Raw genomic sequence first — 13,015 nt, 5'->3', positions numbered from 1 at the left:
TATATTTTAAATAAGTCTCTTGTCTGCTTTCAAAATTTATGGGGTTTTTCTGGTCTTTTGGAAGGGCAATAAATAAAAGTAGAAAAGGCTGAACTGTTTTGCATATATTTGTGGAAGAACAGAGAACAATTAGACTTTTAGAGTTCCAGAAAGATCACTGTACAGAACAAAAAGCTTATATACAATTAAGTGTGCAATTTTAGTTGGCTGGGCCTTTATCTATGCAAGATATCCTTTTTGACTAGAAGCCACTTCTACTCTTGACCAAATCCCTCCGTTTCTTCAATGGCAAAGAGCAACTTCTCTTTTAGTTGTTCATAGCTTTTATATGGTGGCAAATCCAAACGATTAAAACTGAATAGGAAAAAACCAAAATTTTGTTAATTTTATCTGCTTCCCATGTAGAACTCTACAGAACTTACTGCTATAGCAGAAGTCATAAATGTTTTGATCTAACAATTAGACAAAGAAATAACAATTAGCCCTGACATTTCTACAAGCAGTAAAAAAGGAGACAAAGATTGAGAGGAATACGTTAAGAAACAAAAAGACTGTTATAACATGAGATATAACCCAGATCCTCTGAAGACTAAAACCAACCCAAGATACAGAGAACTATAATACTCAGAAAAGGTAAGTTATCACCATGAAGTTTAATATAATCCTGGTTTGATCCATCTCCCAACCACAGCATGAACGAGCTGAATTTTTCTCCTTCCTACACATGCCTGGATATAGGTGGGGGCTTTTTTCCATCTAAACTTTGCCCTTGAAGGTTTCTGCCAAAACTGTTTCATTCCATGTCTTCCCCAAAATGATCTTAGACTAAGAGAGATATTTAACTCTTGCAAACATCGCTTAAAAAAAAAAACCTAGTGGAGAAAACATTAAGTGGAGAATATCCTGAAGTAGTTTAAAAGTATGATGAATATTGCTGTCACAAATTGCCAAAGGAAAGTATGCCCATTTTGCACACAGTATATATGGGAAACTGATTTGTGTACCAGCTGCACCAGTTTGGCACAGGACTGCCAAGTCAGGAACAGTCTGAAGCCTGGCAGGAAAAGTGTCAGCATTCTTGGCTAAGCATCCTTGTTTTGAAAGTTTGCTGTGATTTCTTTCATACCACTTCTTCTCATTGCTATATATTTTAATTTTTATAATGTTACTGTGTAATAACTCTAAGGACATAATACTAGCATGACTTGTTCAGTTACTTAATAGTCTCTAAAATAAAGAATTAGAGAGATACCTCTCAGCTCTGTGCAAGAAGGATCATGTCATACTTTTGATAGATCTGATAATGATGAACTATGTACAGCACAGTAGCAAAACTGAAGAATAGGCCAACAAGAAAAGTTTTCAATACTGGCATGTCAGGGCAATTAAATGGAGATAGAGAACTGATTCAAATTAGATTTCATTTGATTTGGTCAATGCAAGGTCAGAAGGGAGAACCACTAAAGGTACAGAAAGTTTCCATGTAACCACTCACCAAGTGTGACTTCTTGGTAACCAGGTTTCCTTCCCAACTTTTTCAATGCAGAATTTCTGAGGACCATTACTTCCTAGAGAAGAAGATTTTAAAAAGTGTCATCTGTACCTTTTAATTAGCACACATGATATAAATTTGACATAAGACACAACTCAGACACAGCAAACAGAGCTCATTAGGTGCTACTCATTGTTATGTGAATACAAACATGATTCTCAAAGAAATGAAGCATTTTCCAAATAGTTAATATATATATTCATGGGATTTCTGATATAAAAAGCCCTTCTAGATCCAAGTTGATGGACATGAAATTCCTGTTATCTGTACATTTGCAGCATGGTTCATTTGCAAATGAAACAGTTACAGCATAACAACAGTTTTGGTCACCTTTTACTTACCCATAAGTTCAGCAAATCCACCCAGGGGTAATCTGCAAGTGCCAGTGACAAACTGCAGAAGTCGCATGCGAACCTCGTTGTCGGTTTCTTTTACAAACTAGGCACAGAAATTCAAATTACTTAATAAAAATCTTTGACACAGCTGGAGAAAAATAAAAACCCTACGATATGACTGAATAAGTACAATTACATTTAAAAATACACCACCTTGGTAACAGTTTAACTTTCTTAATCTCAGCAAAATTGGACAAAGGGAGAAGAGTGATTTCAGAATATATACACTGTTGACTGTTACAACGTGAAGGCAACAGGCACATAAGAATCTTTATCTGTGTTATTCTACACTAAGGTATACATCATGCCAGTGCTTTATATGAAGACTATTGCCATTTTGGCTAAACACAGCACTAGCCTAGCCACAGGCTCTGCGTGTTGCAAGACTGAAGTATTCCATGCACGTGGCAGTCTCAGTGAAAGAAAACCCATCTGTAACAGCTGCATCACTCTGTAAGGGAATTCACTGGGAAAGGAAGAGGAAGAGAGGGGAGACAGAACATTGCAGTAAGAGAGGGGGCACTGATACACCAAAAATTTTGACTCAGAAAAATCTGCAGATAAATGTTGAAACTATACCCAAGTTACCTGGTCTTCTGATTAAGATTCCCTCAGTACCAAGCTTCTTTAAAAGTTATATTATCAGATCTTACAATATAAATAAACTAGGAAATAATTGATTTGCATCATTTTTCTAGAGAAACTTAGTCAAAAGCATCTCTAAAATGGTGATTTATCACAAAACAGGACCTGCCTGGCACTGACTTCTCTTTAGGAAAATTCATAGAAACTGTGAGCATGCAAAGCATTTTGGAGGGCTTGATCCTACCGAACTTCATTAAGAAGAGCTAGACTGACAGAGTCAATACAACAATAATCATAAATAAATATGTGGCATTTTAGATAACTGAATCATAGAAGAGTTTGGGATGAAAAGGACTATAAAGATCTAGTTCCAACCTCCCTGCCATGGGCAGGGACATCTTCCACTAGGCCCAGGTTGCTCAGAGCTTCATCCAACCTGGCCTTGAACACTCCCAAGGATGGGGCATCCACAACTTCTCTGGGCAGCCTATTCAGTGCCTCACCACCCTCACAGTAAAGAACTTCCTCCTAATATCTAATCTAAACCTACCCTCTTTTAGTTTGAAGCCATTCTCCCTTGTCCTGTCACTACATGCTCTTGTAAGAGATCCCTCTCTGTCTTTTCTGTAGGCTCCCTTCAGGTACTGGAAGATGAAGGTGTACAGGTGGACAACATATAAGAACATTCAGAAGGTAGATCACTGCTAAGAATAAAAAAAACCCCCATATAATCAAGATGCAGTAAAAATATTCATGACCCAGCATCCAAATGTAACACAGGTATCTATCTGAGATTTCTCACCATCGAGTATGATCCCTAAAGACCAGTAATCCTTTCCTTCTCTGACATGTCATTTGTATTATAGAACAAAACAAAACCTAAGGAAGTCAGAAATTTTACTGATCAACACACCTGCCAGAACCATATGATCTGCTTGCTATTCCTTGTGTAATGACGATAAACAGTGTTCCTCTGCCAGTCTGCTAAATCAACTTCTTGCATACCACAGAGCATAACCTGGAAGAGAGAATGATTACTTCACATTACACACATAAATTAAGAGCATTTTCTATCGTGTATGAGATATGGTAACAAAAATGAACGTGCTTGCTCAAAAAAAAAAGGCTGGGATTTTTTTCATTTTGCTCTACAGTTCAATTTTTCTTTATCCTAAGTTTACAGAACTCCTCCAAAATTTTATCTATTTAAGTGGTCTGAAAGCCTGAATACCAGAAACTTCTGATTAATAATTAAATAATAAAAGATATTACCTTTCCCGTAAGAGGAGTTATTATATTAAAGAGGATATTACCCTTCCCATTAAAACTTTGCCTCATATTCCAAGATGATGATTATTACATTGCTGCTACTGCTACTACTAATAAAGATAAAACACACTTCAAAGTATAAGTCTGCAAAGGATTCATTACAAGAGGCAATGAAAGCTGAAAGTTCTAAAGGCACAGCCTCCTACAAACTAAAAACTAAATAAGATTGATCAAAGTTCCTTCTCAGGAAAAACTCCCATTTAACTTAAGAAGCTTTCAGAAAACTGCTCATTATACACAGGTGTCACAGAAACAAATGAGCATAGCACTACAGAGCCTTTTGTCTCTGCTTCAACTCACAGGAGTGAACACAAGGCAGACTGGTTGTTAAGTAAATACTGTGCATGCAAGTGATTCCTGTTATCAGCCCTGGGGTTACACACTGAGGATCTGCAAAATTCAGTTTCAAACCTTGTGGGTTGCTCCAACTTTCTGTCCTTAAACGTAAAAATCCTAGAACCTATCTCAGACCACGTATGTGAAACTAAGCGATCACTATACACCAGAATCAACCTTTTGCCACCTGTTACAGAGTGATTCTACCCATCTACCACAAGGGAAAACTTTTCAGTAACTAACAGATCCATCAGTGCCCTCATATTCTGATCCTTTCCCAGAAACTTTCAAAACACATTTTAATGCTGAGGACAGAAACTAAAATTCCCAACTGCTGAACACCACAAAACACTGGTTCAATAGATAATGGCTTTTCATCATGATTTAATCCCACTGCTCCTATTAAATTCCCCATGCTCCAGAAGCTATCAAATGCAGCATGCACAGATGAGAGATTCAAGATGACCTATCCATTTAATCATTCCCTATGTATTACCTGTGCAAAAGGTAATATTGAACAACAATGTTGAACAGAAAACCTCACCTCCAGCTCCTTTTCATCAAAGTAGTGTAACCACTGTAGAGGAACAACTTCATTAAAACCATCAAGAAAAGCTTTGGTTTGTTCTCTAACTCCCCGAGAAAATCTCCACTCTGCCATTAGCCTGGGATAGAACAAAACCAAAGGTAAATTAAGAATCAGTTAGCACACAATATGAAGAAATTCAAACAGTTATGATAGTATCTGTGTTCCCATGAGGTAATGCTCCCTCCAATCTTACTTCTTCCACCATACGATCCCATTGACTCTAAGGAACCTACCATCCTGATAGTATCATAAATCTCCAAACTCAGACAACAGTAAAAGTAAAATGATGTACTTAGATTACCATTCCAGTTTTTTAAAAAAAATATTAACCTTTCACTAATTTATCAGCCTTTTCATGAAAAGAATGCTACTTGGGCATTATGACTTTGTTATGGCAAAATTTGCTTTAGTTTAAGAAGTGCATAATCTTAGTGATTTAATGGTAGAAAAGAAAAATTTCCACCGATTTTAAAACATTCTCTTATTAAAAAACACCCTGTAGGCAGAGAATGGTTAAAAATACTGTTGCCTATAGTATTTATAACTATGGTTGCCCAATACTTCCAGCACAAGACTATTTCCAATTTTAACAAACAGAAGCAATTTTCTGTTCTGAGCTTCTGATTTACACTAAGAATTAGAGGGAGAGGTAATTTTCAAAGTTTCAACTAAAACAATCAAGCCACTTCTGAAAAAATAATTAAAAAAAGACAATAAATATACATACATACTATAGAAACTATTTCTCTGAGAAACTAAAGGCTGCTAATTTAAGTGGAAGCTTTATGTGCTGTATCACAGAAAAGGATCTGTGTACATCTGCTTTTGAGGTTTAGAAAAAGAATGGCGGTTAGAAAATTAGGAAATAAGAAGAGCAACAGAAAAGACTGAAAAAATACCCAGTTCAAGAACAATTCATCCCAATGAGAAGAAATTCAGCTAAGGGCACATGAAAGCTCTGGGGATGAACCAAGGACTCCTGTCATTACTGCAACATAAGCAAGACATGCATAGGAGGTGGAAACGGGGTCAGGCCACTTGGAGAAAATATAAAGAGGTGGCCAGAACAGGTGGATATGAGATGAAAAAGGCCAAGGCCAACCTACAACTGAATCTGGTCAAGGATATCAAGGATAACAAAAAAGGCTTTTTTAAATATATAAATACCAAAATGAAAACAAAGGATAATGTGGGCCCACTTGTGGAAACCAATAAAACAAGAGATAATGGGCAAAAACTGATGCACAGGAACTTCCACCTGAATACAAGGAAGAACTTTACTGAGAAAGTCACTGAGAAGTGGAACAGATTGCCCAGAGAGGTCATGGATTCTCCCTCACTGGAGGTATTCAAGAACCATCTGGATGCAATCCTGAGCCATGTGCTCTGGGCTGGCCCTGATCAAGTAGGGAGGTTGGACCAGATGACTCACTGTGGTCCCTTCCAACCTAACTGACTCTGTGGTTCTGTCACACCATATTATACACCATTCTGAATTTCAGTTTCCATACTGACAGCAAAGTTCTGAATAATTGTAGAATCTTCTGTCAAATACATGTATTCCCTTCACCTGGATTTAACTGAAGTTACTGAAAACAGTCTTGCTCATTTTCAGTTTCACCTGTTCTCTCACTGTACATATACTAGCACAACAGGTCATCTTCTTTCTGTATGGTCTCTTTTTGTACCAAAAGATCATATGCATCAAGATATGAATATGTACTAAGATACTATTTCAATAACAGTTGCAAGAATTACATAGTAACATGGGAAGAAAAGGAAAAACAAAAAACACATGTCAAAAAAGACTAACAGGAGAAATAAAGAACACTCTTTTCAGCATCTACACCTTCGTACCCAATATATTCTTCCTTGTTCTCCTCAGTTACCAAGATATTTGAACCTCCTGATTTCAGCTCATGTGAGGTTACTTTTCCTAAGAGCTCCATATCCACACAAAAGTACATTTCCAAGTTACACTCTTCGATGTTGTTATCTCTGGATGAAAAGAAAATAAAAGTGCAATGAATTCTATATGAACAAAAAACTCCATAAAATATCACAGACACACAAGAAAAAAATACACTACAAACCTTATCCAAATTAGGGAGTTGTAAAATTCAGTATCAATAGATTCTAGATCCTTAATAGTAAGTTTTTTGCTCAGCATTCGTTTGTAGAAAGGCAGAGAAAAACCAGTGTCAATAAATTTCCCATGAAACAATGCCTGTGGAAGAGAAAAAGTCTGGTGAGCTTTTACTGAGCTACTGAATTATTTAAGTGTTTCTGGACCTAAAGCACTTTTTTTCCTTTCTCCATCAAATAATTAAAAGCACCGAACAGCAGTAGCAGTTTGGTACTTCAAAAGAACAAAATGTTACATTAAATTCCATTAAATTTAAATGGGAAGCAAACAAAAAAAAAATTGATAAAATTTATCTAAACATATGTAATTACAATTTAGAAATTCTTTTATTAAAAACAAAAAAAAAACTTGTCATAAAGAACTTCATCCTTTCTTCACTTTATTATGTTAATAGGCATAAATTGCCAACTGTTACTTGATCCTACTTGATCGTAACATTTGATCCTACTTGAGTACCACTGCCATTTTTTACTACATACATACATCCAGCAAAATCATCCTTTACAGAATGCTACTGCAGCTTGTGAAAGCAAGCTTTGGAAATCACATTTTTATAGGTGAATAACAGAACTTCCCTTCCACTGCAAAAATGAAACTGGAAAAAAAGCCCCAAAACACAGTCACACTTGTCTCACCACATGATGCACAAAGGGTGTAAACTAATTTCTAGTACCAAAGCAAACCATTACACACACACACACACACACACACACTGTTAACCTCTACACCGACTCAGTGCGTCTGAGAGCTTACAGAGCTTACAGTTATAACCCTGAAAACCTTTTTTGAACTCATCCTTACCAAGTACACTTTCTTCACTAAAATAGCTCTTTAGAAATCATCCTAAATATAGGCCATGCATGGCATTCATTGCTTCTCTTTCCTCACAGCTGAAATTCTATGAGCAGAAGAGCAAATTAGCAGCCCATTTCCTCTAGGCTCCATATTTTTTCCTCACCTTCTACTTTCCCCACTAAGGCTTAATCTAGCACACATTTTCTTCTGCTTTAGGAAGGCTGAAAGAGGTTCTCTCAGAGGCATTTATTTCTTTGTTTGTTTATTGATCTATTTATTTTTAAGCTAGTCTGTACTTCTCATGGAAGAGTGAGCTGATAGAAACTTAACAGGTTTTTGTTACAGTGTATGATGTGTATTCTTTATGTCTAATGCTGTTTCAGTCGAAAATGTCTGTGATTACATCAGTACTTAAAACCAAAAGAAGTCACAGCTATTTTAGAACTGTGAGAAGGACAGAAACTATGGCTGAAATTTAAAAGCCTATCTAGACTCCTTAAAATGATTCCTGGTTACATTATTACGTGAACTACTTTAAGCCACTAGAGGGTATCCCAGGAAGTATTGCAGAAAGTACCATCTGGTATAAACGATAAATATACACAGACCTTGCATTGGACCACATTAGGCACCATTACACAGGTCTCTCTGTCCCCCCACTTACAGAATTCAAAATAGGGACACAGAAATATTTCAAGAAATAAAAGTCTGTATTTTAATACCATTAATTAAAGTTCTCTACTATGATCTGCACTGTTATGAACCAGTTTTCCTAAAGTTAACATTTCAAATATGGATTTATCTTATGAGCAAGATTAAAAATAACCAATCGAAAGAGATAAAATTTGGCTCTAGCACGTAACTGGCTTTATCACATCTTCCTGCTAAATGGCACTGTAACTTGTTGAGGGTTCTAAAAGAAAGGGAAAAGCTGATAGCCTGTTGAAAGCATTAACTCAATGAGATAAATTTTCATGACAGCACAGAAATGATGAACTCAGCCATAAAATCCTTGAAATCAGAGATGCTACTATCAAAACTGAACAAATTTGTTTCTCAAGAAGCATCTATAAGGAAAACAGAACCAAGAAACTCCCCAAACCTAACCTGTTTTAGGTCTGAAAGTATTTTTTCATTTATGTTCCACTTTGCTTTTATTTATTCTAATTTCATACAAAAAGCCTGCATAACAGAAGACAACAGACTCTTCAATATGAAAATGAGCTTTTATCTACTCTCTTTGGTTTCACTATTCGCTGTGTTCAGGGATGTGGCTGAGTACTACCTGCAGACATCACAATGATTATGTGGAAAGATGGCTCTATCACTACATGGAAGGAAAGAAATGTGACAGAACAGGAGTCACTATAGAGAACCAACTCTAATACCAGAAGAAATGATATAACATGCCTTGTCAGCTTTTAGTTTAAGAAAAATCAGATGGCAGAGAATCAGCTCCCTGACAGCTTCTGCTCTCCTCAGTATCTGACTTTTGCATCCATGTGTGTTTAAATTAAGGCTCAGTGTACTCTGCAAAACATTCTAACTAATGTTTCAAACACAGTAAGGTGTACCAAGTCTAACTGAGGAGCCTTTTTCACAAAATACTAGTCACATTTTTCCGAGCATCAGTGTTCAGACACTCAATCAAGCAGCAGTTTGCATAAGTACACACACCCAATTGATAAAAATAAAATATTACATTGAATGTTATATTAACTTTCATCACTCCCCCAGGAAACATGAGTGTGTAAGAGACTTAACTCTCAGGGAATAGTTTGGTTCAATAACCTTCTATGTCTTAATCTTTCATTTCTATGAGATTAATATTACCTTTAATAACTGTAAAAACAAATACTGTTCAGGAATAAATGTACAGCTACAGCAAATATAAAACCTTAAAAATCTAACCTACCATGGCAATAAAGCGCCCAATGAAACAGAAATATGAAAGATGGTCAGGATTGATTGTTGATGCTGGATTTATCTGCAGGCAATAGTTGCTCTTGCCAGCATATTCAAATAGGCAGTACATAGGATTCAGTACTTCATGGGAAAGCAAGAAAAACCATTCTCTAAGGAAAAAAAACACGTATACACATAAAAACCATCAAATACAGATGTTTATCACCACTCCCCTTAGGTAACTAGCAAAATGGTCAAAATATATGCAAACTTTGAAAAATAATATAAACAGTGTTGTATTAGAATCACAGAATCATATCTGGTATTACATACATCTTTAATATAAAAAATTCATTATTAAAACCAATAATGTTAGAAAGCCATGGTTTCCAAATATTAGAAATGATAGTTAAGATTATCACCTTCAACACACCCTCATAGAACAAGTTTTAGCTGCCTATTAGTAAGGTTTTTAATTACAGAGCCCTTGCTTAACCAATATACAGCAGTTCTCCTCATACCTCCTTTACTGCCTACAACTCAAACCTTTATTCAAAAAAAATCACAGATTATTCTACGTTTATTATAAACAACTTAGATAAAACAAAACAAAACAAATAAACCCAAACCTGAGCACACCTTATTTGCTTTCCCAGTCTGACAGCAGAACACACACTGAGTTACTGTGGTTTAACAAATTACCTACAGGATACAACAATGTGAAAATATCTTTTTGTTGAGGTCAAACAAATACATTTTATTCACCACTTTAAGTTTCCAAGTTAGCTGATCTGAAATAACAACAGAATCTGGTATTTCAGTGTTCGGATAGGTGATTTTTACAGGATTTGTTGCTTTATAGTATTTGCATATGATCAGACCTCAGCAGTCATATATCCTCAGGAGCTTTTGCATCAGGCCCTAAATGCTTGGAACCAAACAGCCATGCTTAGGGAAAACCCGTGAAAAAAGCTAAAAGTCTATCCTATAATAACTGCAGGGACTGAATTCCATTCTGACTGCCTTTCAGCTGTTACATTTAAAAGGCATCTTTTCTATCCCTGTATTTACTCGAGGTAAGGGAATAGAAATGAGAGGTTTGCTGGCATGTTTCTCCTAGCAGTTCTATGGAACTCAAGTCACAGATCATGATTCGCTATGATACACTTCCAACCCAAGGGCCAAGCAGAAAGAGTAAACAGAGAAAGGCAGCCAGGATGTGATAACCCTAAGAGGGTTCTGTATCTTCTAATAAGCATGAGAATGTAGTACAGAATTCTATGCAATTTTTATACTGATACAGTTATATTAACTCTCCACAGAAGCATCAAATTTAATAGGCATTTTAATTAGAACAAAGTCAGATAACAAGGGAGGAATCAAATCAGTCAGTAACAACAAGTTTGCAGAAGCCATGAATTTTTCACATCAACAACTAAAACTTGCCACAGGACATAGTGCCAGATTGGTCCTGCTACATTCAAGGTAAAATTCCGGAGGGAACACTGTGTTTAGCCTGCTGAGAGACAGCTGATAAATCAGGGGCATCAGCTTTCTATATTTGCATTAATGCAGTATTACATTAGTCAGCATATGAACATTTACTCCGTGTTACTCAAGAATTCTCAGCTCAAGTTACAATGAGATCCTTGCTGCTTCTCAGTTTCACATACAAAATCTTGGGGCAAGATTTAACTATGAAACTATGAAATTATACTCCTTATATATTTGTTATTTATTTATTCTACAACTTTCTGTGACTAAACACACTTCAGTTAAATTATTCTAACATCAGTTCTTTGGAATACTTTGCTTTTATGGAACAGACTACTTGAAGCCTCCTGGTTCCCATCCTATGCTTAGGGCCATCCTGATAGGGACACAAACCAAACAATGCAAAAACTGAATTCCTCTCTGCAGGAACTCCCCAAATGCCTATCAGATACTGCAATTCGGAAGCATAACCACCCACATATCCAAAGAAGCTCAACCTTCAGAGGCAAGCTTCCTTACTTACAGATACTACCCATTTTCACTGAGCTTCATTTGAACACAGTAAGCTACATAAAACCAGGGAAAAAAAAACCATAACAGAACACCTTTACATTAAAAAAAACCTACTACCAAACAAGAAGAACTCTAGCACCTATGACCACTTCCAATTCCCTGAACCTGCAGTAGTACTGAAATTTCCATCCTAACAGTAACATTTCAGTCAAGTAACTGGCAGTACTAGTCAGTGGTTGTATTCTGTATGGTCAAGAGATGAAACACTTTTTCTATGTTTTTCTCGTTACCAGATTTTTCCCTCTGAGTTCCACTTCAGATTCTAGAAAAACTGGTAGTTTAGCTGTTTCACATTCCTGCAGAGCAGCCTGTCTGTCTGCTGTTACTTCAAGCCTGAACTAGTTTCCTATTGTTTATTTCCTTTCTGTTCATATCAGGCCCAATTTGGTGTTCACTCGGGTTTTTTCCAAATAAGCAGAACACTTCATTTTTCCACAGTCTCCACTTCTAGGAAAGTGAAACTTTCTGATAGAAAGTTTCTGAAATAACTCAGCCCAGAGCAATTAACTGGTATTTAAAAAAATCCAATTTAAACATCAATCTTTGTCAAAGAACTGAACAACTGAGATCACAGTTTTCCCAATGCAAGGATATAACCCATAACAACAGCTAAAGCTGCCAGTTCCACCTCCTTAATACATTTAGGGAATCTAAAAACTTAACCATGGTCAGACTGCAAAAGCAAGCAGTTTCTCTGCCAACAGAATGACATCAGAAATCAAAGTTAGAGTGCTATTAAAACAATAAAAACTATTTTAAACAAATTTCCTTTACCTTGCCAAGCCACCATAATCCAATCCTTCTTCTCCTCTGAATATAACATATAATCTTCTCCTCAAATCATAGGGTTTTAATGCCATAATCTATTAAGAAAAAAACACACAAAAATTAGTAAGTTATAAACGATGCACTGTCACTACAATCACTCTTTCTTATTCAGACTTAATTGAATTTTGATAGAGTAATGCCACGTATGTCAAATGTTAACACATCTTTGACAAGCAATTAGACGATCTCATAGGACTTGCCATCAATGAACTGCACACAAAAATACCAACTTGGACTTAAAATCCTTGAGCAGCAGACTGCTAGGAACTGGGAGAGCATATCTAGAAAGTACTGCTATATGGCTGCCCTGTTCTTACATTCATCCTAAGGCTGTCATTATCACTAAAGGAAAACAGGCAAAAGGGCACTTCATCTGACATTATCTGGTGATCAGCTTTAGGCAAGTAACTCAAAGCGGTAATTTAATCCAGAATATGTATAATATACTTTCATTAATAATATACTTTTTACTCATAGAGAATCCCTCC

General features: G+C 36.2%; 1 protein-coding gene across 2 annotated transcripts in view; it reads right to left on the bottom strand.

Moving 5' to 3' along the window:
* The window catches only part of WWP1 (WW domain containing E3 ubiquitin protein ligase 1), a 37,204-nt gene continuing 24,189 nt past the window's right edge, over positions 1-13,015 (bottom strand). For both annotated transcript variants that reach the window (XM_009078992.1, XM_009078991.1), the window contains exons 15-23: positions 12,474-12,562; positions 9,643-9,802; positions 6,880-7,013; positions 6,644-6,784; positions 4,742-4,862; positions 3,446-3,550; positions 1,894-1,990; positions 1,496-1,568; positions 1-354 (exon numbers count right to left, since the gene is read on the bottom strand). In XM_009078992.1, coding sequence (XP_009077240.1) covers positions 255-354; positions 1,496-1,568; positions 1,894-1,990; positions 3,446-3,550; positions 4,742-4,862; positions 6,644-6,784; positions 6,880-7,013; positions 9,643-9,802; positions 12,474-12,562 — 1,020 coding nt within the window. In that variant the 3' untranslated portion in view covers positions 1-254. The remainder of the gene's footprint in view (positions 355-1,495; positions 1,569-1,893; positions 1,991-3,445; positions 3,551-4,741; positions 4,863-6,643; positions 6,785-6,879; positions 7,014-9,642; positions 9,803-12,473; positions 12,563-13,015) is intronic.

Source organism: Acanthisitta chloris, unplaced genomic scaffold (genome assembly GCF_000695815.1).
Source record: "Acanthisitta chloris isolate BGI_N310 unplaced genomic scaffold, ASM69581v1 scaffold25867, whole genome shotgun sequence".
In the NCBI taxonomy this organism is placed as follows: Eukaryota; Metazoa; Chordata; class Aves; order Passeriformes; family Acanthisittidae; genus Acanthisitta; species Acanthisitta chloris.
This window is presented reverse-complemented; position numbering and strand designations above follow the sequence as displayed.